Below are 26,580 nucleotides of genomic sequence, written 5' to 3'. Positions count from 1 at the left end.
CAGGAAAAACAAATTGCAGAGTATGTGACTTTGCACTGTCAACTCCTCTGAGTGTGTGAGCTCACAGACTATCGATGTGTGCAGAAACAAAGTGAGCAAAATGGACAGTCATACCCGTAGAGAATCTGTGTGTTTGCCTCAGTGATGAGAACGAGAACAGAAAGAACATGAGAGCAAGATTGTGTGTGCGTGTGTGTGTTAGAGAAACAGGCAGGATTGCTGCTATTTTCTGGGGCAGGCTATCAGGCAGGGAGGCAGCAGGGAGGGATAATAACAGAAGCTGTTACATTCTTGTGGTTTCTCTGATTTCAGCATGAGGCAGGGGGCTGGCTCTGGCTCTGGCTCTGGCTGACTCACTGCTGCTCTGCCTGCTTTGTCTCTATCAGCCTCTGAGCCAGCATGGACACTGCTAGGAAGAGGACAATACATGACATTTCTTGGACACTTAAATCTAAGACACATTAATTATAGGACTGTGAATCTGTGCCCATATTAGCACGTTTTGCGCAAACATCAACCTGGCAACAGATTAACACTGACTAAGCCAACACCGTGGTTTATAGTTTGTTAGAGCAGGTTAGGTCCTCAGGCAATTTGACAGCCAGTTTCAGATGCTACAGTTGGAAACATACTTAGCCTACTGATTTACTCCTCATCTTGCCCAGGGGTTGTTTCACTGAACTGCAGTATTGACTTGTAGAGGAGCAGATAAATTGTCATAGCCACATCAGTGTGACAAAACAATCAAGCCCTCACTCCAAAAACAGCAACTGAGTTGTACAGCTTGGAAACGAATGTGATGTTGTAGGACTTTTAAAGTTCAAATAATTATGACCTAATGACTGAACTCATGATATTTTAAAGCTATAGTTCAACATTTTGACAAATTGGCCCATTGCCATAATCCCTATAGTTTTAGGAGTAGGTTTGTTACCTTTAATTGTCGGTGCAAGCTATTTTTAGAATGGCGGAGCAGAGCCGCGAGCTGCTCAGAGCTACGCTACGGAGGCTCATGGGATTTCTTGGTTTCCCTCATCAAACTCATCAAATACACAATCCAACAACTCCAAAACGCTCTGGGTGACAAGTTGTGACCTGCACATTCACCACGCTATGAGATAATAACGGAATCTTACGAGACAGAGTTGTTTTCGAAGCAAATGCAGAGAGTCTCCTTGCAGAAAAACTGCCCCAGACGAGAATGCGCATCAGCGGTTTTGCATGAATTTACCTCGAAAACAACTCTGTCTCATAACGTTCCGTTATTGTCTCGTGGTGAATGTGCAGGTCACAACTTGGCCACAAGAGTGTTTTGGAGTTGTTGGATTGTGTATTTGATGAGTTTGATGAGGGAAACCAAGAAATTCCATTAGCCTCCGTAGTGTAGCTCTGAGCAGCTCGCGGCTCTGCTCCGCCATTCTAAAAATAGCTTGCACCGACAATTAAAGGTAACAAAACTATAGGGATTATGGCAATGGGCCAATTTGCCAAAATGTTGAACTATCCCTTTAAGATTTTGTGTGGTTTGCATATTTTTGCTGAGAGGAATCAGAAAACGAATGACAGACATAAACATAAGAATAAAAGGTTAGACTTCATTCACACATTACATCAAAAGTTATATAAAGCCATGCCGAATCATTACCCATCTGTGCATGGTGTCTTTGAGTCCATAATTAATTTTCTTGACATTTATACTTTTATATAATAACATCATTATTTCATTGGTTCATTTAAGCCCTCACATAGTTCTGGGGTTGCACTAATCTCCTTTCGTCAGATCAGATTAATGCAGAGCAGGCTACCCACGTTTGTGAAACCTGGTTTGAGGCTGTGGTATATCAGGCCAGTGCTGCGGAGGAAATGCCATCTGCATAGTAACGCTACCTCAAATGCATAACCTGCACTGGCCTACATATGTAACCTCATGAAGCTACATGATTAATTCAGCTCTACGGCAAACATTTAACTTGCATTTTTGATAAAGCAGAATGCATGTACTCATCCCAAAATAGCTAATGTCTAAAATGAAAATGCACTGGTTTGAATTGTTCCAGCTGATCAGAGGCCACTGCTTTTGAAAATACGGTGCTTTCACATTCTGGTATGTTTTGATAAACGTAATCGTTGCTATACTGCCCTGCATCTGTATCAAAGCTTTGCCAGTGACAGGATGTTGACGGTACACTAAGCTAACTGACGCTAGTAGGAGAAAAAAAAAAAAGAACTTCACTTAAGCCTCATGCTGCGAGATTTTGTATTAGCTGTTCGCGTAAAACACAGAAGCATGCACCTCTGTATTTTTTTTTTTTGCACGAAGCCTTTTTAAGTAGATTAATCCTGCCTCGAATTTCTGCCTCCATACATCAGCACAAGCGGAAAAAAAGAATGAAGGGAGAAAGTGCTGCCTCAGTGTTTTTTTCACCAGCAGCTAACCTTATTTTCTACAGTGTGGAAACATTGTAAGAAGCATGAAGAGACTGTCAGGTGGTCCCACGCTTTCCTGTTTTGGCCCTGTTTACCGACCACAATGTGTTCCACACACCTCTATCTCTTCATCCTCACCTCTTCATACAACCTGTGGTACAGAGACATCCACTTACGCCTCACCCACTCACATGTTTTCTTTTTGTTATGTGAACTAGAAAAAAAAAGCTATTCAATCGCCAGCTTCTCTCGAATCGCCTCTGCTGCTTGGAATAGCCTGTTCTGCAGCAGGGTAGTAGTAGTTGAAGAGTGTGCAGTTTATAAGGGCATGGTTTTGAGCATTCATGATACTGCTAGCCACATCCCCTGTCACTTAGTTGTCACTGTATCTTGCCACCCAAAGATGTAAAAATCACACTTCCAATTTGTTCACACCCGCAGGAACTAGGACGCTTCAAATGACACAATATACAGTTCAAGCATGCTGCTCTAAATAAAGTAAATGTGACCAAAAAAAACACCAAATGCAAAAAAGCTGTTAAAATTGTGTGTGTGAGAGAGAGAGAGAGAGAGAGAGAGAGAGAGAGAGAGAGAGAGAGAGAGAGAGAGAGAGAGAGAGAGAGAGAGAGAGAGAGAGAGAGAGAGAGAGAGAGAGAGAGAGAGAGAGAGAGAGAGAGAGAGAGAGAGAGAGAGAGAGAGAGAGAGAGAGAGAGAGAGAGAGAGAGAGAGAGAGAGAGAGAGAGAGAGAGAAATTCTAATCAAGAACAAAGAAATAAGAAGTGTTAAAGCCAGCTGTAGGAACCATGAAGTTGCATCCTTGAAAGTGCATTGAAGCAGCGTGTCCCGTAGGAAGGCTTCTTCGGGCGGGGCTGTTAGCTTCAGGCCTAGCTTCACCTCCATCAGCCGCAGAGCTGCTTGCATCCTCGCCACTGTTGCCAGATAGCTGATAAGATACACACAAAGAAACAGGAGGCAGAGGAGAGGAGAGAAACGCCACCATATCAGCAAAAACACTGCAGAGCCTCTTCACACTGAATATGTGGGCCCACCTCCCAAGCCACTAGTAGGGGCTTATGTGTATTTTTTTTCTTTTGTGTAATTCCATTTCCTACTCATTATTGAATAACTGTAATGCAAACAAGCCTGCAGATCACACTGGATTATACTTGGACCTTGAAAGGTCATTGTTGAATATGAAGAAAAATACTGGCGTATTAGACGGCCTCTTATCAGAAACCCTGAACACGTGACCTTCCGGCATTGGTATGAACACATTTTTGAAAAGAGTTTCCAAGAAAATTGACTGTTGTATTGCTTCTAAAAAGATGACGCTGATGACAAAAGCCCTTTCCTAGTACTCTTTCCTCAACTACCATGCTGCCTTTCTCTCATTTCAGATGTCAGTCTCAGTGTGCCTCGAGTTCTCAGCAAAGAGCAGGAACAGAATATCCAAGGCTTCTTAGAAACAGGCTTTGGTCATGTGGGGGAGACGGGTAACGACAGAACTTAAATGAGAAAAGCTCTGATTGGTTTTTGAGTTCTGATTGGTGTTTGAGTCGTCATCATCGTCTCAACAGTTATAGCTTTTAAGAATAGGAATACAGGGTCATTCTGAGGGTGCAGGGGGATTAAATGAATCATGTAGTCATCATGTCTTTGTCACATGCAATCCCCTCTGTCTGACAGATTTTGTTACATTGGCTTTACCGAAGCCAAGCATTAATTTTGAGTGTATGTATTTTGAACTTGTCCGTGCCTGTGTTGTGTGAGTATCTGACCCTGTACCTCTCGTCATTTACGTTCAGAAAAAAAAAACAGTGTAGAGTAGAGATGCTGCAATCATGTATTTTTTTTTTTTTTGCCGCAGATACCAACCCTTTGAGTGAGATAAGCCGATTCATGGCTGATACTGATACTTTTTGGCATGCATGGTAGATAACAAATATCAGTCTTTGTAAAAGTTCCACATGGCGACACATTTCATTTGCTGCTGGTGCACCGATCATGCATGCATTTTTTTGGCTGATATTGAACGGCAGCTGATCAAAGTAGTAATAATAATAATAATCACTTATTAGATGGGCTGTCCCTTGTGACGCCGAAACGATTCGGTCTTCGATATTGCCTCGCCCTCACTGTCACTGAGTGATAAAGTAGAATATTGTGTTGAATACTTAAAGGGATACTTCTCCCAAAATCAATTGCCGTTGCCAGCCGGACCCCCCCCCCCCCCTGGAACTCCAAAAGCGTTTTGATAATTCCAAAAGTTTTCCAAACCCTTCCTTGGCATGACGGTGAGTAGAAAATTGGTGAATTATTGATTTTGGGTGACGTATCCCTTTAAAACACGACATGGCAATTGGATTCTTCCACTGTGAGACCTGTGTGAGCTTGTTGGCACTGTCAACGCTGAAGCTGCCTCAGCTGCCTCAGCTGTATATGGCATCATGGGAGCTTTTACATCCTAATGAAGAGAGACTGATTAACTTACTGTTTATTGATCCTACAGGCTAAATGAGAATAATTACAGAGCTGCATAGAGAAGCGACATGTGAAAGCACAACTGTACGTCTGACCGTAGAAAAATGGGCAAATGTCAGATGTTGTCACTGTTTAAAATCCTCTCGCTAAAGAAGACAAAAGACTAGATGATAGAAAATGATCATTTTAAATTCTGCATGAAATTCAGATAAAAAGCCTGAGACATGAGCTTCAGTTTCTCTTCAATAGGTGTAGCTAAATAGATTACTGCTCCTATCAGGTGCAAGTGTGTCTGTCCTCACCCCCGTAGCTGAGCTGCTTATGCCTCCCTAACCTTTTGTGCGCTTGGTACAAAACACCTGGCCTCCCTGCCGGTGGGGCAGGAATGTGCAGGGCTGAGGTGGATGCGGGTGGAAATTTGCAGCGTTCTCAGAACATGACCCCCGGTAACATTCAAAGGTGCCAGTGTCAGCAGGAAAGGAAAAAATCAGGGGAATGTGCTGCTTTAATCAAACCAGCATCTCTGTTTCTCTGCTTTCTGTGTGCGCGCCGGCTGGGAATGTTGTCCTGTGTGTTTATTATGTGTACATGTAAACTAGAGGCCCTCTTGGTTTTTAAAAAAAATGAGGCAGCGTTGTCACTTCATTCTGTGTTGGTCAGTTTAGTTTTCATTTCAAATCCCACATTAAATAGATTCATAGATGGTAGATTTATCACTGGCCAGTCACAAGCCTATACTATATCCTTCTCCAATTCATTCGCCCATTCAGACTGTGTTGACATTTGGTTTACCAAAGTTGTGTTATTAAGGATCCCTTTGCATTGAATGAAGCTGTAAAAGCTCAGCAGGAAACAAATCTCCAGAGTATCCTGTCACCTGCACAGTGCAGCACGGAGATGGTTACACAATTCATACCTGTTTGGTAGATGAAAGCTTTTTGGGATGATTCAGAGAAATGAATACACATTAGTTGCTGCTTGCCAGTTAAATCAATGATTGACCCGGCCGTGTGCCTTTTTGTCTAATGTTTGTGTCAGTGATTCAACTGTTGAATGATTCTTGAACTGTTTGTTCCACAGAACAACTTGACTGCCGGGGATGAATAATTGAAAAATGGAATAGTTGGATGTTAACGTATTTGTGGAGCAGCAGCAAGTCGTTACTTGCAGCGTTTAAGTGTGAAAGCAGGAGACCTAAAAATGTGAACTTCCTCCAGCACTGCTCGACAGCCACCACCACCGTGACCTCTGTGCTATATGTAAATTCAAACCATTAGCTTACACCAGAAAAAACAATGCTGCTTGTGTGTGTTTGTAAGGGAGTTTCTGTGTGAACTGAGATGTTTTCTTGCCATAGATTTAAACATTGCAGAAGTTGTGGATTGAGCACCACAATATGTGTAACTTCTGTCACGTGACAGGAAATGTCTGGTATCCTGGTTACCGGTTTCAAGGTAGATCACGGTTCGAAACAATCAAGGTTTTAAAACCACTAATACGTTCCATCATACCATTCCTGCGGTATGAGCTGTCTCCTCCCTCAAGTTATAACAACTCGTCAAAGACCGAAAGTACAGGAATCCATGGGCTTGTGTGCGGTGTAGAGTGACACAACCCCCCCCCCCCCCCCTCTTTTCCCGGCGCGAGCTGTCAGCTGTGTACAAGCAACCTGTGTTTATGATGGCAGAAAGAGAGGTGAACCTCCGAACTTCCCCTCCACCAAATACAGACGAAGCTGGCTGTATGGGAATTTTTATTTTTTGGCTCTGAATAAACAGAGACGGCCGCGGCTTGGAGGAGGACGGTCACCTGACATGCAAGACCAGGGATCTCCCTCAGCGCCGGCCAGAGGCCAAATGGTTGGACGTTAAGCAACTCCAACCAGCTCCTCTGTAGCTCCTCTGTTTTTTTTTTTTACATGAATCTGCATTATTGTGTTATATCAGGCCCATTTGTTTTGAATCAATTTGAAAAACAAGCAAAAAAAGAGCATTCTTCACCAGCTATGCATCTAGTCTGCTGAATCTCTCTGATCCAGCTGTATGTGTATGTCAGCACTACACCTACCTGAATTGATGTGAACCAAGCCTGTAGTTACTGTAAATATGTGCAATGAAACCATGCTACACCTACACTACACTACACTACACAACCGGTTTAAATGTGAACAGGTTGTGTTCAAACTGTACACGCAGAAGAAGCAGAATCATTATTATAGCATTATTTTCTATGTTTGATTATGTTTAGCAGCTGTAATGGCAACACCGTGGTGTCATGAGACCGGGATATTTTTGTACAAAGTTGTCACAGTGTCAGACTCTCATACCGGCCCTATGCCTAATCCTGGCTGAGTAATTGCAGTTACCAGGGTGTTACGGTTTTAAATCCAGCGTGTCTGTGGAAGTCACTGATTAATACACTGTATTAAGTAGTTGGAGTGCAGGAGGAAACATCCCTGTGTGTGCAATGCATGCATTACATTTGCAGCAACAGGCAATGCGATTTGGCAAAGTCAAGAGGGGGAAACAGGAGTGAAGGGAACAACCAAAGAAAGAAAAAAAAGGGAGAACCGTTCTGTAAAGCATAGCGCATTAGGTTGTAGTGGGGAGTATAACATTGAGGGTATTGGGGTGAGAGCAGGAAGCAGGACTGTTGATTGAATGATTTTATAATGAGGACATTATGATGGTATAGGCGCGATACATCTCGAGGACATGGTATAGAACGAGCAAAGAAAAGAGAGACTGCTGCAAAGGCCTATCTTTGATTCAGCAGGAATCTCAGTGACAGGTGTTGGCTTTTATAAATGGCTCTGTGTTTGTTTGTGTGTATTTGAGAGAGTAAATGGCTGCTCCTTGGCACTGATGACTGTAATTTGCATAATGGACTCACAGGCCATACTGACAATTAAAGACAGGAGGAGGAGAAGAGGGAAAAGCGAGAACGGAGAGAGGAGAAAAAAACCAACCTCCAGCAGGGTTTCTCTCACGTTGCTCAGACACTCGTTGGCACTGGGTGGATTTGGTCAAGATTGTCAGCTTTACTATTTATACTGAGGCAGTTCTCTTGCATCTCTGGTGACTGGTTGTGACTTTTAACACAGCAGCAGACATTTTTCCTAGGGATACACAGGTGTAAGTAATAACATAATTGTGCATTGCACTGCAGTAATTGCAGGGCCAGAGCCACAGGTAATGACATTAGCTCCTCCTGTGCTTTGTCTGCAGTCAGAAGTGCACTATAAAGAAGCAGGAGTGCACTGATGATATTACGGTAATCAAATGGGTAGATTTAATATTTTAGGATAAGAAGCCATGGACAAACCTTGTGTTTACCTTGATATGTGACTTAACATTTTTCTTCTTCTTTTTTTTTTTAAAAACATGATAAAAAAGTTAAAATCTCTGAAATAGCATAGTGATATGTTTTCATATTGCCTCTACCCCTAACATTGACCTGATTGGTCCAGTCACTTGATTTCTACCATTAGTGCATTCAATTGTGTAACTTTCATTTTACACATTTAGTGCAAAGCAGAACAAATGTGTCATTTTTCTTTTTTTTCTTTTTACCATAAACAGTTACAAACAAGTGTTTCACAAAGACTGAATTATTTTTGGCTGGCTGAATATCAACATTGACCCCCTAACCCTATCAAAACAAATGGGTGAAATATTTTTTTCTCTCTGTATGTCACTCACTGAGTTGTGATGTTACCGGTGTCACAACAGCGAGAGAAGCTTGTGCTGGTTAAAGAGAAACAATCAAAATTAAATTGTTCTCAATAATTAATAATTGATCTGCCTACTAGTGACCTTGGTCAGTGGCTAATGTTATGCTATTACCAGAAATCAATTTTTTTTTGCTGCTCTGTGAAAGCAGCTGCCTGTGACTGCACAGAGCAACTTCCTTCCGATCCAGTAACTTCAGGTCCTACAGACGCTAACTAGAAAGATGTTGTGGGTTGCTGTTCAAACCTGTAGCTCCTACGGTGTCGTCGGATGATAACAGTGGGGAAAGTTAGTGCTTTTTGTGTTTTTCTCCATGTAGGCAGAATGAATAAACAGATGAGGTGCGTTAAACCAAGTTGTATAAATTAGGAAAAGGTACTAAGTTTCCTCCTTTCCAAAGGAGCTCATGACATTCTATTTCTATATAAGGTCTGTGTGCTGTAGCATAAAAGCGTGCCATTTGATAAGAATTGCACCTGCTGCCTGCCTCATCATGCATGTCTGCTTTCACAATGCTAAATAAGAATAAAATATAGATGAAACAAAAGTCCATTTGGCATTTGGCACACAATATTACAGGAGTTCCTGGGCCCATAGCTTGGGACAGTGTACTTTTTTTTGGCATTGCATATTTCGCTATATTTAAAATTAAACATTGGAGTTAAGGAGTTTGATGTGGGGGCTGATGAATTCAGTCTAGGTTGGGCGAACACATGCATGCACACAGCACATTTGCCTCATGTAGCCTAATGATTGTGCATTTGCTTTAGTTTATTGGAAGTGGACACACAACATGCGTTATAATAATAACTGCAGGTCAGATTTTACCCAGGAAGTATGTCATGAATGATTACAGAAAACATTTATGGTATAATAACTAATGCTAATGTTTCTTTTTTAGATAAATACTTACAGTGGCTTACCGAGGCGTATATTTGCATGAATGATAACAAAATGAATGCACTGTTATAGAGAGCCTGAACTCGTACAAACACACTGTGAGGCTCTGACTCAGTTGTCTCTCATCTTTTGGCTCATGTGTTGATACGTGAACTGCAGGTTGTCCTGCTGCAGAGTCCTAATGCGTCAGGTTGTATTTTTCTTTTTTCATGCGTAACCATCAAGAAATTATTGTTTGTTTTTAGCTTTTGAAAAAAAAAAAGTCAGTATTTACTCTCAAGGCAACTAACTATATTAGCAGTGCTTAGTCTAGTTAAATGTTTACAACAGTTTGAACCAAAATCAGATTTTAAAGGGATAATTGTGTGACAAAAGATGAGAGTCTTTCTACTCTGAAGGATGACACATTTCTTGGAAATCACTGATTGGGTCTGTTAAAGGAGAATATACTGTAGCAGTCAGATTACACGCAGCACTATATGACTTTACCATTAGCCAGGGCCACATATGGCTACCCGTAAAGGAGGTCAAAGGTCAGTCACTGCCCACATTCCTAAAGCTACAACTTCCCTGGCACCTCACCTCCCCCACAGAGACACATGTTAAATGCTTTGTTTAAATCCATCAGTTTCACACACACACATGTGCACACACACATGCTAAACAACTCTGTCTGCCATTGTTGTTGCCCTACATAAAGTAAGTGGAAGTAAAGAGATCATGTGGGTGGTTTGGACATGGGCACTGGAGGGTGAAGGGTGGATGGAGAGAAAAAGGAGGAGAATTTGTGATGCTGACTGGGAAGGAGGGGGTTGGTAAAGGTGAATCACGGAGGGTTGTAGGTGTTCAGAGACTGATACAGGAGAGATGAGTTTGCTGTGGGGGCACAATGGAAAGAAATACTCGGAACAGGAAGTCTTTTTTTTTTTCTTTCTTTCTTTGAGGCTGAGAGCAGACCTTGGACTTGTAAAGCGTAATACCAAGTATACCTCTTCCTTTATGAGGCCAACTACAGCATCACACTGGGTCACAGCAGGTTTTAGACGCGTGTCATCACGGAGCCCTCCATTTAGAGTGCATGTTTCATTCCTCCGTTGCTATTTAAACATCGTACACTGAATGAGAAAAAAGATCTATGAGGGATTTTAAGTAGTTTTCTTCCAGTCATTTATTATGAAAGCTCACAGCATTTGCAAGCTATCTGCAATCTCTCTCTCTCTCTCTCTCTCGCTTTCTCTTTCACACACACGCACACACATAGTGGCACACATCTGTAATTGACCACCTGTTTGTCTGTGGCCTAGTTTACGCTTTATGAAACACTGGAGCAGTGATGTACAGTTCCTTTGGGATTCCTAAATGCTCGCCTATTATTTCAATTGTTCTAAAGGAACACAAAGGGACAGAAAAAAATCTATATACACGCCACAACGTCTTTGGAGTTTCTTTTGAAGAAATTACGCGTATAAATAGAAAAGATTGGGGCAAATAAAGTTCAGTAGTAGGCCCGTATTTGAACTGGGGATGGCTGTGGTGTCTATTGTTCAACTCTTCCTTTGAAGACTTTTATTTTCTAAGTGCAAATGAGAGATGTGAGGAGAATCATTGGTCAGTAGTTGGGAGTAAGTTGTATTGTTGTACTTCTCTTTTTGTGTGTTGTGTGTATTGATGCAAGATGACTTTTTTCTCACCGCTCGTGCATGTGTGTGCGAGTGCGTGTTGTGCATGTTTATGCGTTGCAGTAGGTGTGTTTATAAGAAGGGCGTGTATCCCAGCGCGCAGACAGGAAGGCTGCAGGACCGTCTGTGTTTGCAATAAGCTGCGAGAGCCAGAGGAGCCCACCAGTGAGGGAAGCTTTTGGGTCAAGAGCCCTCATACACATACACACACACACACACACACACACACACACACACACGCTCCTGCCTGTTTGTAAGCTCTGCTGACTGCAGGAAGCAATAATGGTAGCGTGCTTCCGGAGTTCCGGAGGGTTCTCTCAGGGGAGTGTGGCCGTCCTGTCCAGCTCAGCAGAGCAAAACTGAAAAGAACACAGCAGAGCAGAAAATTATAGAACAATGAGAGTAGAAAGCAATAGAATAATAAAAAAATGGTACAATGGAACAACATAGAATGCAGTATCAAAAGAACCGGAATGATTAGAATCTGTAAAGTACAACAAAAATAATGTACTTTATATGAAAATGTGAAAAACAAGTACAAAGTAAGTGAGGTGCGTAAATTCAGTTCCACTGCGTGTGAATGGTTGTTTACTACAGAGATGATCGGTGCTGTGCTCCTCTGTGGTCTTTAGAGTGTCTTCAGCTGGATGGCAGATATAAATGTTAGGACAGGGGAAGGCGATGCAGCCTGCGGAGAGCGTCTGTGTGTCGGGGCTCATCATCTGTGCGATCCACATCTCGCTCTCAGTCTGAGCCAGCGATAGGAGGGCGTCCCTCAGTCCCTCCTTCCTTCTGCATGGCTTCCTCCCCGCATACCTCTCTCTGCTCATCTCGCTGGTCCATCCGCTCCGTTTCCCAGGCAGGCTGGCTGGCATCGGCGTGCACGCGTCGCTGCACACATTTGCACTGTGCGGTTGTGCGCTCGCATGCATTACTGCGACCGTGCGCCTGCACTTATGGATGTGCGTTGTTTTTTGGTTTAATTTCACCATCCCATCACAAGCTACAGTATGACCAGCTTTTACGCCCCCGTTGGATATCACCTGTTAACTGTCAGCCAAAGGGCCCGGCACTCAATTTGCGTGTCTGTCTGCGTTCGAGCACCTCCCTCACCGGTAAACGCCCACTTCTTACAAACTCTACCCTCACCAGTTTGTTACACACAGGAAATTGTACGTAGAGGTGGCAAGCAGTGTCATCTGCTGAGCTGAATCACACAGACACTGATGGATATCATTAGTCACGAAATGACAACATAAACAATTGGCCACATTTTTAAAATATGCAGTGTGAGGGAACGCCTCTGCTATTTTCCTGTGAAGGTTAACTCTATATTTTCGAACCAGTATCATGAGTATTCCGACTGACGTTAGTCGGAGGTGGCAGTTTTAATTTCACTCGAAGTGGGTTAACATTTCTCTAACACAAATAAATTATGCAAACTTCCCATTAATTCCAGTAATTCTTCAAACTCTAAAATGCAGTCGCCCTGGTGACATCATCAGTGCGGATTTTTCTTGTCACAGAAGACATTAAACTGTCACTGTTTTTCACAAGTTAAGATCTAACCCAAAGTACTCTATAAAAAAATATGTTGTGGGTGCTAGGCTAATATTTCTTTCAGTGTGGTACAGCAGTGGTGTCCCATTTAGCTAGCACTGATAAGAGATGTGGTCGGTGAAATGTGTATGTTATTCATTTTCTGACAGTATTAGCTGTGCCATAGACGTGAAATGTGGTGTCATTCAGATGTCAGAGGAACAAGAGAAACTCTGTTTATTAAAAAGCCTTTTCAGAAGATCTCAGACATGCCTTTTCCCGGCAGCTGCAGTGAGAAGCAAAAAAAACAACAGCAAAACATTGAACAAGTCACTGCAGATATGTCAAACTGTTTTTAAAATCAATAGCTTTGGAATTTTCTTAATATTGTCAAATGTTAGAGAGTTTCTTACCTCTTTCATATCAGATGTGAAGCAAGAGGCTCAAGCCAGGAGATGGTTAGCTTGGTTTAGGAGTGACTTTGTGGAGTCTCTGCTGGTTGCAAAGTAACCTCACAGTGATGACCACACATTTCTGTTTTCAAACTGCATAACATGTTAATTAGTGAATTAGATTTCCCTATCTATTTCCCAGTGACTTTTGCTAAGATGAAGTGGATTGGGCAGTTGGACACATGTATTGGTAATCCATAGCCAGTCCATCAACATTGTTTGTATTTTTTGGCATGTTATTAATTCATTTATTTTTTTCAGTCATTTTTGTCATTTTATTTTGCTGTTTTAATGGCCTGCCTCCTTCAGAATTCAATAATTAACCTGGAAAGCACAATTCAAAGTATGCACTAATAGAACTGGCAGTTGGAGTTTGGCCATATCATGCACAAACTTGTAGCACATCTCTGTAATAGTAGTTGACATGAAATGAAAAGCCATCTGTATGGTGCACTCTAATTGATTGGAGTCATTGTCAATTCATAACTTGCATGCGAGAACTACACCAAAAACTGAGTGTGGACTTGAGCACCCTGTAGCTTGTTATCCACATCTGACTTCATAAGACTTTTTTTTTTAAAGTAGGCTAGCTCTTTTATTTATTTTATTTGACCAAAGCTCCAACATCTGTTAAGTCCAGGTGAACGCTTTGCTCAGGTCCCCTGGTTTGCTGGTTGTGTCAGGTTTAAAATGTCCTTTATCAAAGCCATTTTTAAATTGTTATTCATACGTATTTCTGCAGTGGTCAACAGACTATTAACCAAGCTTTTTCACAATACACTTGCTGATAAATGATGTAGTTACTTGGAGGTGATTGTATTGCAGATAAAAAAAAATAGCAGATGTATCACATGTCGTAATGTTAATGAGCGTTGATCCTACAGATACATTCTAAAAGATGCACTTATGTCAGCAATATTGCTCTTTTACAATGATGACAGTCTGTGTACTCTGTGAGCAGATTCCCTCTTCGTACTGTGTTGAGTGAAAATGACATGTTTAAGATGCCGTGTGTAGTACATTTTCCACAATGAAGAGTGAAACCACTTTTATAATAATCACATATGTTTGAGAGTAGCATGAATGGCTGGAGGTGACAGGACTGTTGTGGCTGCTGTAGGTGGCCTCACCAATAGATTCTTTGCACAGTGTGCACGCCATCTGCCCATGGTCATAGCGTTTGCGCTGATATATAGTGACAAGTCGCTCAGACACGCAGGGAGCCCTCCATATATACAATATACGCACAAATGTGCTCACACAGAGCCATCGCTACAAATACAGCAGCTCTTGATGACGGGGTCATGACCCTTGTGGAGTTATTATGTCTTCTGTCATGGTAGATCACCTAAGAATAAAAAAAAAGAGAAAAAAGCAGGAGGCGGACAGGATGTGCACAAAACAAAACCCTCAGCAATGGCATACCGTATGTTGCCTAAGAAAATATATATATTTTAAAAAAAAAGGAAATACTGCTTCGGCTACACAGAAACAAGCTGAACTGACTTTGAAACTCTCAGTGCAAACACATGGTCTAACAGATTGAATAGCAGTGTGTATGTATTTTATATGCATTTTTATGCATGTGTGTGTGCCGTTATTCATTTGGTGTGCCATGTAGGGAGACAAAGGAAAGCAGTCAGACATGACTTCAGTTATAAGGGGCTTTGGTTTGCTCTAAAAGGAAATAATTGAATTATTGTTATTTATTCCCACTGATCGACAGACATGGCACCAGCGGACACTGTTTTTGCGCTGCACATTCACCAGCCAATCACGAGACTTCCCCAGCCAGGCACATTTGTGATGAAATGACGCAGTTAAAAATACTAATTTGAATATTAGTTGTGAAAAAATAGTGATGATTACAGTGATTGTAGGTAGATGTAACGAAAAGTAGGCGAAAGGATCAGGTTGTTGGTTGCACAAGATTCCCTCCCACTGAAGAATAGAGTGGCAAACATGTGAAGCTCTTTTGCTAAGTGACCTTTTCCTCATTTTATAGCACCTTGTGAGTGATTTAGTGCTGGGCTGCTGTATAGGCTGCACATCCCCTGGTCGGGAATCTGCTACTTGCCTTCTCATTGACATTCTTTTCTTATGAAGCAGTCGCTCCTTGCGTCTTCACTGTGCTTGTGCAGACTTGCCTTGCTGTGTGGCTGCCTTCACTAACACAGTTGAGAGAAAAGTACATCATTGACTAACTGTGTTCTTGGTAAACAGAAATGGGGTTTTTGGTGTCCTATAGGTTATATAGTCAAAGTCAGCTTAATTTGTCAATACTGCTCTACATGATATACGATCTACAATGATATACAGAGGATTGAAGTTGTGTTTCTCTCCAACCACAGTGCCATTTAAATAAAAATAAAAACACAATCTAAAAGATATAGGACACACATTTAAAGTATAAAAGTGCAAATGGATATATACAGTGCAATGTATGGGTGTGACTATGCGTTTGCAAATACGGATGCAGCATGTAAACTTTACAGGTGAAAATGTTGCCAGATGTCACATCAACCTAATGATGACTTTGTTTTTTCAGCTTCACCTTTTGCTTTTCTCACTGGCTTCTCCTCCTGTGTTGTGTCTTTGTCACAGACCCTGGTAGGAGCGTGATGAGCGCGCGCTTCCGCTTGCCTGCTGGCAGATCCTACAATGTCCGGGCGACGGAGCTGGAGCGAGACAGGCAGCACACACAGGTTGTGTGCAACGTACTGCTGCTGGACAACACTGTCCAGGCCTTCAAAGTCAGCGTGAGTACCGCTCCACCATCCACGTCTCTCAGTGTACATCCTGTTTAAATGGGAGGGGTTGGGGATAAAATGGTAAAAATCCAAAATCGGGACACAGAGACCTGGTACACATACTTAGGATGGAGGATAGCATTACCTCCAGTGTACATTGGAAATAAACTTTATAAGATGCCCCTTGTTATGGCAAAACCTGCTTGAGGAATCATGACACTTAAAAGCTGTGTTCAGTATTAAAGTGATCAAACGATAGACTGACAGACAATCTATTGGTTCGCTGCAGCAAGAGTAGCTGTTTGGCACACTTTAATGGGGTGCCAAAATGCAAAGTTCAGAAAGAACTATTGACACTGTGAACACAAACACTCTGTCCTTTTATGGGTGAGTCAGTAAAACCATTGATTCATCTGAACCCAACTGTTGAAAACCCATACATTTTATAACATTAATATGTTGTTTTTTTAATTCAAATATATGTACATCCGGATGTTCATCAGTCCATGAGATGAGCAGTGAGGCCTTAGATAACCATACATTAACCCAAGCAAAACCACAAGAAAGAAAAACAGGAAGTTAAAGTACTAACATTACGCCCCTTCCTCCCTCTCTCTCTCTCTCTCCCTACCCAAACAACCCCCATTTACTGTAAATTTCCCCTCAAGCCCACCTCAAATTAACTTAGGAGTTGGTGGGGAAAAAGCCACTGTCTGTCTCTACATGTTTGCAGACATTTAAAAACCAACCCACACTATATTTCCTTCTCGTGGTGATAGCATGAAATTCAAATGTCTCCTCTCAGACCGGCTACAGATTCACCCCGCTGAGCTTCCACTTCCACAGCGGCAGGTCACGCGGCTTACGGATTCATTCACACGCAGTCACAACTCGGGGAGGCAGAAGGCAGATGTACGCGCGGTTGTCTCTCATTTGCCTTATTTTGTGCCCAATGCAGGTCACAACGTTGCATGTGACCTGCGTTAAATTGTCACTTGATGTGATAGCACACTTCCTTTCCTCTCTCTCCTTTCATCTGTCTTCATGTCTCTGGGCGCTTGATAAGAGTTGCGACAGCACAAAGCGGGAAATTCCCTTTGTGAGTCAGAAAATACAAATCCTCTAACAACATCCCCTCTGACACATCACATCCTGTATGTGTGTGTGAGCACCTGCATTTTTATGTGCGTTCACAGAAATGCACAAACAATAATGTGCACATTATGAAGACGTTAAAATGTTCTTCTTTTTTTTTGAAGAGTAATTGTATTTCAGTTGTAAGAGAGAAGCAGGTGATTAGAGAAAAAGCCGTGTTTGACTTTTCAGGTTCTCTCTCACACTCATTTCTTTTTCAAGTCTTTCACTTCCTGCCACTCTTCTCTGTTCTGCTCTTTCTGTGGTTCCCACCAAAAGTACAACAGATATAAATGTTCATGTGAACTGTATGCTTGAAGAACTTTTGTAAGAATTTTAGTTTTGATACTACATATTCAGATTAGTATTGATTAAAACAAATGGCCAATAAAGTTAAAATATTCACATTCAATATCTCCTGAAATGTGGCCATGGTTTTCAGACGTTTGTTGAAATTGTAAAATGAGATATTTGACATGATAAAGGCGGTTTGCTGGAACCAGTTTGGTTTTGTGATTTACTTGGTTAAAGCACTGAAATAATTGTTCTTGAACATCTATGAAGCAGAGTCATAAGATAATCAGGATTCTCCTTTTCGCTGTGATTGTGGATCTCTATCACAGCCTTTTTCTATAAAAACTCTCCCCTCCATTTTCTTTCTTTACATTCCTCCCTGCAGATCTCCCTCTCTCCCTCTCTGCTTCCTGCTCCAGACACCCGCCCCCCACCCCCACCCCACCCCCTCTCTGCTGAATGAATGACTCGGTCTCTGTCAGTCTCTTTGACAGTGTCATTGATCAGACCCCTGCAGCAGCAGTAACTTCCTGGAAAGACAAGCCATCCTAAGACCAACAATACTTCTATTGATCTTCTCCCTGGCCGACTGGTCTTGATTTCTTTTTTTTTTTTTTGAGAGTGAAAATCCAGAAGCAGTTGCTTATTGACATGGGAACTGCAGGGTGGGCGCACACGAGGGCTCGTATTGACGATCCTATAGATGGAAGTCTTTGGCAGCGATTTGAAATGATACCAGTATAAATCAGGATCTGATGTGGCTCTAAAGCCTGATAGATGACAAGAAATTAAAAAAGACCAACCCACCACTAACCCACCACTGACCCACCGCTCCACCGGTACAAAAGCAGGGTCAGAAGCTGGATCTGTTCAGAATGAATTGACAAATGAAGCAGTAACCATAGTAACCACACCACATTGACTTCCAGATATCTGCATGAGAGATTTGGGAATCAAGTAGCTATTAATAATGAGAAAGTTAGAGCTGTATGGAGCAAAGGAGAAATAATCCCGCCTTTTGAATGAAGTATAAATGGAAAGAACGTGTAAGAAATGATTTGATGATACTGAGAGCGTCACATATTTTCTGTATAATTATGGTTTTTCTAGTAACTGAAACTCTGACCCCTTAATGTCTTTTGTTCATGATTATACATTTTGGCATTTTGTGCCAACTAATTTAACATTTCTTCTACCGCGACAGAAAATGTGTCTGAGGGTCATGCTTCAAGTCTGCATCAATTTGATTAGTAACTGAAACTGTAATATTATCCTAACATGACCAATTGCTTTATGTCTGTGTGACGAGTTTGTGAGGATGTTTCCTTCTACACTCAGCAGGTTAATGGACTGGCGGTTCTTTTTTTATTTTATCAATAGACAGGGACAGTGATTTTTGTACACACTGTCATAAACGGTTATTCACAAAAAGTACAAGAAGTAGCAGGACATGCCGGAGGGGAAGGTTTCATTTTATTAAGATGTTATTTGATTAAAGCAGAAGTGAGTGATCCGGTCGTTTTCGCTAATGCTGCGTTCCAGGCAGGCTTTTGAAATCGTAAATTACAGCTTCAAGTCACAACTTACGACTTTGTAGCGTTCCAGGCAACCCACTCATGTTTTTCCGACCTGTTTTACCGGTGAAAGTCACTATAACGGCCACTCGTAACTTCCGACCGGTGAACTCGTACCAGATCGAACTGGTACCACTTCACGGTCGGAAAAATACGAGTTTCCTTGAACGCACCATAACAGTCCTCGTCGCTACGTCACCACATTCACGGCGTTCCTTGGCTGCACACACAGCCCTGCATGCTGTTCTCTCTCCTCATTGGATAAAAACTGTAGGATACGATAAATGTTTTCTCTTCGGCTCAGAGCAGAGCAGAGGGACTGAGAGACCCATGTTTCAGTCCAAACACTCTATGTAAGTGATTGCTGTCGGAAGATATAACTATTTAAGACTTATATTAACACAAATATATCACTCACTTCTGCTTTAAGCTCTAAATTGGTTAATAAGTTGTAACCAGTGTAAAAAAAAAAGGGGCTGACACAGCTGTTTTTATGAGGCATGACTTGTATGACAATCAAAAAAAAACAACACCACTGTTTTAAAGGTTGAGTCTGGAGTTTTTTTTGCCCCCAAATAAACGTGTTGTTTCTAAATAATCCAGAGTTCTCACAAATTAAAAGTCCAAGCATTACTGATCATTAAAGTACAAAAAGTAGTGACATTTTGAACTATTTCATCAAACCTTACGTCAAGAAGGAATGAGGTTTATACACAGTCCTATTAAAGAGCAAATGCACAATGAACAAACAATGACAGTTTTTCAGTATAGATTGTCCTGGATCATTACTACAAGCAGGGTAAAGATGGGTCTACATATTTCTGTACATAATCTTGCTGCATAATGTTTCCTACTCTATTAGTTTCCCCTTTTAGATGCTCAGTGATCCATCATCTTCTAATGACATGCCCCAACAACTGACGTGCCATCTCTTTCACTGAGTGAGCCAAATGATCAGACTACAGCTCCTCTGTGAAATTACTTCATGTTAATTATGTGTTAGACTGAAAAATGTGAAGAATTGCACAAGATATTTATGTTGTGGGATGGGCGTGGCTGTGGGAGCAATTTTGCTCATTTAGCTCCTCCATCCAGAAACAGGGAGGTGTGAGGGAGTCTGACGGAGCTTGTCTGGGTGCAACGTACACATATACCTCTTAAGTTACTTAATGTGTTATGTTCGGAATTTCCATTTCATTTTGTTATGCTAAACTGATCCAGCACCAGTCCCCGCTTATAGGACCCATATTTGACACTTTTACAGTGGTGGATAGCCATAAGAGGATATATTTGTGGTTTAAACTAAGCCTAGCAACAACATAGCAGAAATATAGACTCTCTGAGTGTGACAGAGGTTGATGTGAATGAACTTCTCCTGCCTGTAGTTCTCTTCCTGTCTGGACAAGCTTCCCCATGCATCCCTGAATTTCCATCATTCTTTAACACACGCACATACACACAGACATACTCACACACACACATACATACAAACCACAGCAAGCAGAGGAAAATAAATGTGTCACATTTTGCTTTTTTTTTTATTGTTCACCTGCCATTAAAAACACATCGGGGCTTTCCCTCAAGTGCAACTTTGGCTTTCACCTCTGCCTGCTGTTATTGATGTCTGGGTTCCTCTCCCCTCTCACGCTGTAGATAAACCCCAAGGGGAAAGAAAAAAAAAACTTATCAGATCTCGCTCTCATAGTCTCTCACAGTCTCTGGTGCTGTGATTGCTCTCTGTCACCAAGTCTTCCTCCTCTGTCCTCACTCTCATGCACACAGACACTATTACAGCCAATGGTGCTGGTGGACTGCACAAAGAGCATTTGTCTTACCCGCACACACACATGCACATGCACATGCACATGCACGCACACTCAGTGTGTCGTCAATCACTCCTTTTCTCTTTTCCCCCCTGTCTCTATGACTCTCTGTCTTCCTTTTGCTTTAGTCTCCGCTTGCTCTCTTTTACTTTGCTCTTTATGAATCTTTCTATCACTGCGTCCATGCGCTGTCCGCACTATGGAGTTGTTGCTGCTGGTTGTTCGTTGTGTAAAAGTCCAGGGGAAGAACGTGTGAAATTGTATGTGTTTGGGGAACCTGCTCGGTTTTAACAGTGTATAGCTGTTTGTTAGCACGATCACACATTTGGCTTGCATGCTTTTAGAATACCAGAAGAGGCTCGGACCAGCACACACACACACACACACACACAGGGTGGCAGTGGGTTTCCTGGGAGCGCACTATAAGGAGTACACAGAGGGCGCACACATCCAACTTGAAAAGCAGCTCCATACACAGGGGAAGTAGTGGACACACATACACATACACATACAAACACACACAGACTCGCACAAAGTCTCTCATGACAGACACGTGAGCATCAGCATACCCTTACATGGTAAAGCCTCACGTCTAGCATGTGTTTTTTTTTTTTTTTGTTAGTCACATCACATTTGCTGTTTTTCTTTTTCTGTTTAAAGCAAACTCATAATTCTCAACAACAGTAGACGACAGATCCCAGGTCAGTCAAATGTCCTGGTTCATTTGAAAGTTGAACATGATCTGTTTCTAAAGGTCTGTTTTTATGACTGGTAATATAAAATGATATGTTCACATTGAGATAAATGTTTAACTGGTCCTTTTTCTCAATCATCTGGACATGATAGTAACACAGTCGTTGACTCACCTAGCAAAGCTTTGACAGTTGTAGATTGGGAGAGCACACACACAGACACACAACACAGCACTAAAAGGCGGCTGGTGATCCTTAGAGGGCTGTTGCTATGTCAACATGTCAACTGTCAAGTATCATTCCATTTGTCACGCACACGCATGCACTCACACATGCACACACATGCTGGACTCTAAAAGTGTGTCACAACAAGGGGAGGGGAGAGTTGGACGACAGCAGTAGCTGTGTGTGTGTGTGTGTGTGTCAGTCTAACTGCTCTCTCCTCTTCCTCCCCTCTCTCTCCAAGTTGTAGCCACTTGTGGTCCAACAGTTTATCTCTCTCTCATGACTCAATGTGATATTATGAGCTGTTTATTAAATTATTTGTTGGTTTGTTTTTTAAATCTCCTTTCACCCCAACCCCTCCCTGCCCTGTGGCTCTTTATTAAGTATTTTCTGACCCTACCATTTTAAACAATGTATTCACCTCCTCCACTGATAAGGTACAACTGGTTCCCTAGTTCCATATTTGAAGGCCCCTTGCTTTTAATTGTCGGGTGTAATTGTAGGTATCTCAGATGTTTGTGAGTGAAATGTAACCAAAAGTGATGGTGAAATTGGGAAAAACAAGTAAATAGAACAGCAGTAATGCGACTTTAAAAGTGGATATTTGATATTTGATGATAGCAAATTATTAGTATGACATAAACCATAATTGCCGATGTAGCGTAGCTGAGCACTTCCCATCTTAACCTTTGCAGTGAGACTTTGGAAAGCAGAAGTTAAACCATGTTAAAGCTCATGGTCATTGATTTACTTGAAATTAATGACTGTTTCAGTCTTGAAGTCAAGAGTTCCTCTTTCCATGTCTCCCTGTTATGCAAGCTTGACCACAGACAGATTGATTCAGTCTTTTACTCTTTTACCAGACTGCCTCGGTTATTCTCAGCCGCTTTTTCCTCAGTATGAAACCTCTGACTCTCTTTCTATGTCATCAAAAGACACATGACGAGTGTTTTTACTGAGCCGTTTCCATTTGGGTAGAGGAAGTTAATATTGAATGAATCCCCCCTTCCCTCCTCCACAAATTCCATATATGAACGAAGTGCAGTTTGTATTGTTCATGGATGCTTTACAATTTGTTAAAGCTGGGCTTTCCGTTCATGAACGTAACATGTTGTGGTCGGATGCTTCCAGTTCCAATGAAGGCAAAGACCCTAGACGTCTCCCTGAAGACAGAAAGACAAACCAAGATTCACATTCACCAGCTCATGTGTAATTACATCTGTGTGTAGTTATAAAACACACTGTAGTTGTATACCCACATGCTTTTTTCTCTTTACACCTTTATCTTTGCCTTTCACACTTTTAACTTAGACGGTTTCTCTTTTAGTATCCCCAGTGCAGAAATGATGGCTTTATAACCACAGGTGCAAGTAGCTGAACAGTGCAGAATAATGGGTTTTGTATATTTTATGGTTTTTTTTTAGGACTGTGTGTAACTTTTCTCAGTGGTTACAAAGTTGTTTCACAGTCACTCAACAAACCAAGTGACAAAGAAGATAAATATTGTATATGACAATAGCCCACAGGCACGCACCAAGTTCATTTCTTATACATGTTCCTCCCTCTGTGGTTGGAAAGATATTAAATAAAACCCAACACGGACGATTCACACATGAATCTGGACTCAGTGAAATGTTTCTGGAGCAATGTGAGTTTTCAAATACAGTAATTTCGACATCTGTTGTGGGAAAAGACAGTTTCCAGCCATCACTGTTCTCCTCCAGTCTTCACTATAACACGGCGCAGGACATCTGTTCGTCGCACATTCACGTGTCCTCCTCGCCAGTCCCCCTGTGCGACCTTTTCACCGACGAGACTCGGGTAGCAGCGAAGAGCCAGGAGAGTCTTTGGCACGGTAACAACTTCTGAATCCATTCTCTGTTTTCTGTCCCTCTCCACAGAAGTCGGATCATGGCCAGGTGTTGCTGGAGGCTGTCTTCAAGCACCTGGAGCTGACTGAGAGAGACTACTTTGGCCTGCACTTGGCTGACGACTCCTCAGATGCACCAGTCAGTGTGATGTTTTCACTCAAGCTTGTGTCAAAGTTGAAAGTTTTGCTATAATTCATCGTGTGGGCGTATTGACTTTGACTTGCATTACCAAAGGTCATCTTTAATCCTTGGTGTGGTGCGTGCGTGCATGCGTGTGTGTGTGGCTCCATGTGTTAGCTTGTAGGCGGCTGACTCTACAGATGCTCTGAATGTGAATGGGAGTCCTAAAGTCAGATGTATTCCATCAGTGTGAAAATAACTCTTTAGAGTTTACATTTATGTGACAGTGAATATATGCTGGCGTGTGTGTTTGTTCCTGTGCGTTCAGTGTTTGAGCATTTCTGACAGGTGTGTATGTGTGTGTATGTGGCTATTGGTGAATAATTTAGCCTGTGTAGTCATGATGTGGAAGCGTTACGGTGTCTCTAAGTGTCTCTCAATCAATATTTTACAGCGCTGGCTCGATCCCAACAAGCCCATCAGGAAACAGTTAAAAAGTAGGTGAAATCCACAACACACACATCCCCCCCCCCCCCCCCCCCCCTTAACTAAACTGAAGAGTCCAAAGCGAACTGAAACTGAACTGCTTGAATTTCGCAAATTCGCCAGCTGTATGGTAGCGTCAGCGATGGTTTAGGAAATCCACACTCCAACCTCAAGCAAAAAGTCTCCAATCCACAACGAGCGTTGTTTAAAATTAGCAATCCGCCGTTAGCAGTGATTAAACTTCATCTCAACCCTGCTCTTATTTTTCATAATGAGTAAAGGAATTTGTAGCATGTTGAGCTGAGAAGTAGCCCAAACGAGATCTGCAAATCCTCCTCTAGCAATGATTGAACTGTGTTTCAACTCTGTTTTCCTGCTGACTGAGTGACTGACTCATTGAGGAGTAACCACAGGATTTTTGTCTTTCACACAGTACTAAAAATAGAGTCTGATGCTTTTTGTATAAATATAGGCTTATTTAAAAAAAAAAAAAAAAAAGGATTTGTTTAAGTTACATCGGTAATGCCTGTAGCATGTTCGGATTTGTGTAGAAATTGTGTATGGATAATAAGAGATGAAAGCGCACTAAGCGCAATAGCAGCCATGTGTTCTCTAAATCAAGCATTCAAGCCTAAGATCAAATACAGCTGGCTTGTTCAGTGTATTAGCTTACATTGCAGTTCCACTTTGTATTTATTGACTCATGCCAAGTTGTGTTTCATCCATCTAACCCTCATTGCTTGTCGTAGGAGGGTCCCCCCACAACTTGAGCTTCAGAGTCAAATTCTTTGTGACCGACCCCAGTAAACTTCAGGAAGAGTACACACGGTAAGAGATTGACTGTTACACACTGATCATCACTCACATAAACGCTCAGTATTATTTGTAAGGTGAGAAGAACGGGCATCTATCGCAATTGAAGACCTTGTATGATTTTAAGGTCAGTGTAGGACGAGATTTAAAAAGGCAAAATGGGTGTATTGAGTCAGTGAATTATATTTCCTCTTCTGTAAGCCAGGTAATATAAAAACTGACCAGTCCTAGCCTGGTCAGATGTGTACATGAACTGATGAAGCCTCTTGGATGAGAGGTGAAACGTCTTCTTAGACAAATAACGAAGTCCAGTTGCATTCGATTTAAATTTCCTTGAGATAACTATGACCTGGACCAATGAGAATATTCACAGGCTTAGTTCTCTTAAAATGACCTTTAGGATCTTAACATTGCAAACTGTCTCCCAGGACCAGAGTTTAGTTTTCTGTCTTGATACAGACTCATTAAAGTCAATTAGAATCTGATAGGGTTTATATAAAGGCTGTAGTTCAACCCACAGCTCTGTAAACATAAGGTCTACTCTTCAACACCACTTTCTACATAAGCGCTGTGCACAGAGGAGGTGTCACAGCGCCGTATCGTCTTCTCTGCTCGGTGTTTGTTACAGCCTCTGAGCCGCGGCCTCGCTCTCCCGGCCTTATCAACACTTTGCATACAGCTTGTTACAGTGAATAGCGAGCCTTGGATCTGACACGCTGATCTGCTGTATTGTAACATTCACGTCACAACAAAAACTCTCCTGATAGCCTTGTCGCACCATGTCTGTGCTGTTACCTGTGTCAGCAGCACTGTGTTAAACAATGCTGTAGTCAAGAGCAGTGAGGTGAGTTTTCAGCCTCAAGTTCAAGCAAGATATGCTGTATGCACATTCTCTCACATATCTGTAATGAAAGGACTCTCCATGGAGTCATATAAAAAGCAACTGCTTCATGTCAGTTATGGCAAACATCATTCTATCACTAATTTTTTTTTTTAAATGGCTTCGCTAAAGGTTTTCCATTAATTTCACACAACAGGCACCTCCATTAGTGGTGTCACCACTATAATCAGTCCTTAGATCATGTTATACTCCATTTAAACAGAGGCTGTGCCTCACTGGTCTCTTATCCTAATGCAGTGTGTGGTCTTCCCTCAGGTACCAATATTTTCTCCAGATCAAGCAGGATATATTAACTGGAAGGTGAGTACATTGGCCCTCTGTGTATTAGATGCTGCTGTACAAACATTTAGTGAAATTAAGCACACCGCTGTTTTTTTTCTTTCTATATTTCTGTACAACTGCTGTGAACAAAAATGTTTAATCTTAACTATAATGTCCAATGTATTGATCCAAAGCTGAATCATCTGTATGTCTGTTTTATGTGTGTGTGTGTCTGTGGCTTCCAGATTGCCCTGTCCACACAACACAGCTGCACTGCTGGCGTCCTATTCTGTTCAATGTAAGTACAGCTCCCAGGATACACCCACTCTACATAACGATGGAAAGGCAATTCATTAGGCCTCTCTTAAGCTACACACACTGTTAAATATAATGACTGTGGTCACTACGGAGTCAGAGCTCTGAAGCC

The 26,580-nt window shown here is 41.8% G+C and overlaps 1 protein-coding gene across 3 annotated transcripts in view; it reads left to right on the top strand.

The window, feature by feature from the left end:
* The window catches only part of ptpn4a (protein tyrosine phosphatase non-receptor type 4a), a 64,385-nt gene that overhangs the window by 9,501 nt on the left and 28,304 nt on the right, over positions 1-26,580 (top strand). For all 3 annotated transcript variants that reach the window (XR_014596315.1, XM_083996786.1, XM_083996785.1), the window contains exons 2-7: positions 15,814-15,968; positions 23,603-23,710; positions 24,147-24,189; positions 24,928-25,006; positions 26,148-26,192; positions 26,399-26,451. Coding sequence is in view for 2 of the 3 variants with exons in the window: in XM_083996786.1 (XP_083852912.1) it covers positions 15,831-15,968; positions 23,603-23,710; positions 24,147-24,189; positions 24,928-25,006; positions 26,148-26,192; positions 26,399-26,451 (466 nt within the window). In the remaining variant the exon portion in view is untranslated. The remainder of the gene's footprint in view (positions 1-15,813; positions 15,969-23,602; positions 23,711-24,146; positions 24,190-24,927; positions 25,007-26,147; positions 26,193-26,398; positions 26,452-26,580) is intronic.

This window comes from Trachurus trachurus (genome assembly GCF_905171665.1).
Source record: "Trachurus trachurus genome assembly, chromosome: 21".
NCBI lineage: Eukaryota > Metazoa > Chordata > Actinopteri > Carangiformes > Carangidae > Trachurus > Trachurus trachurus.
This window is presented reverse-complemented; position numbering and strand designations above follow the sequence as displayed.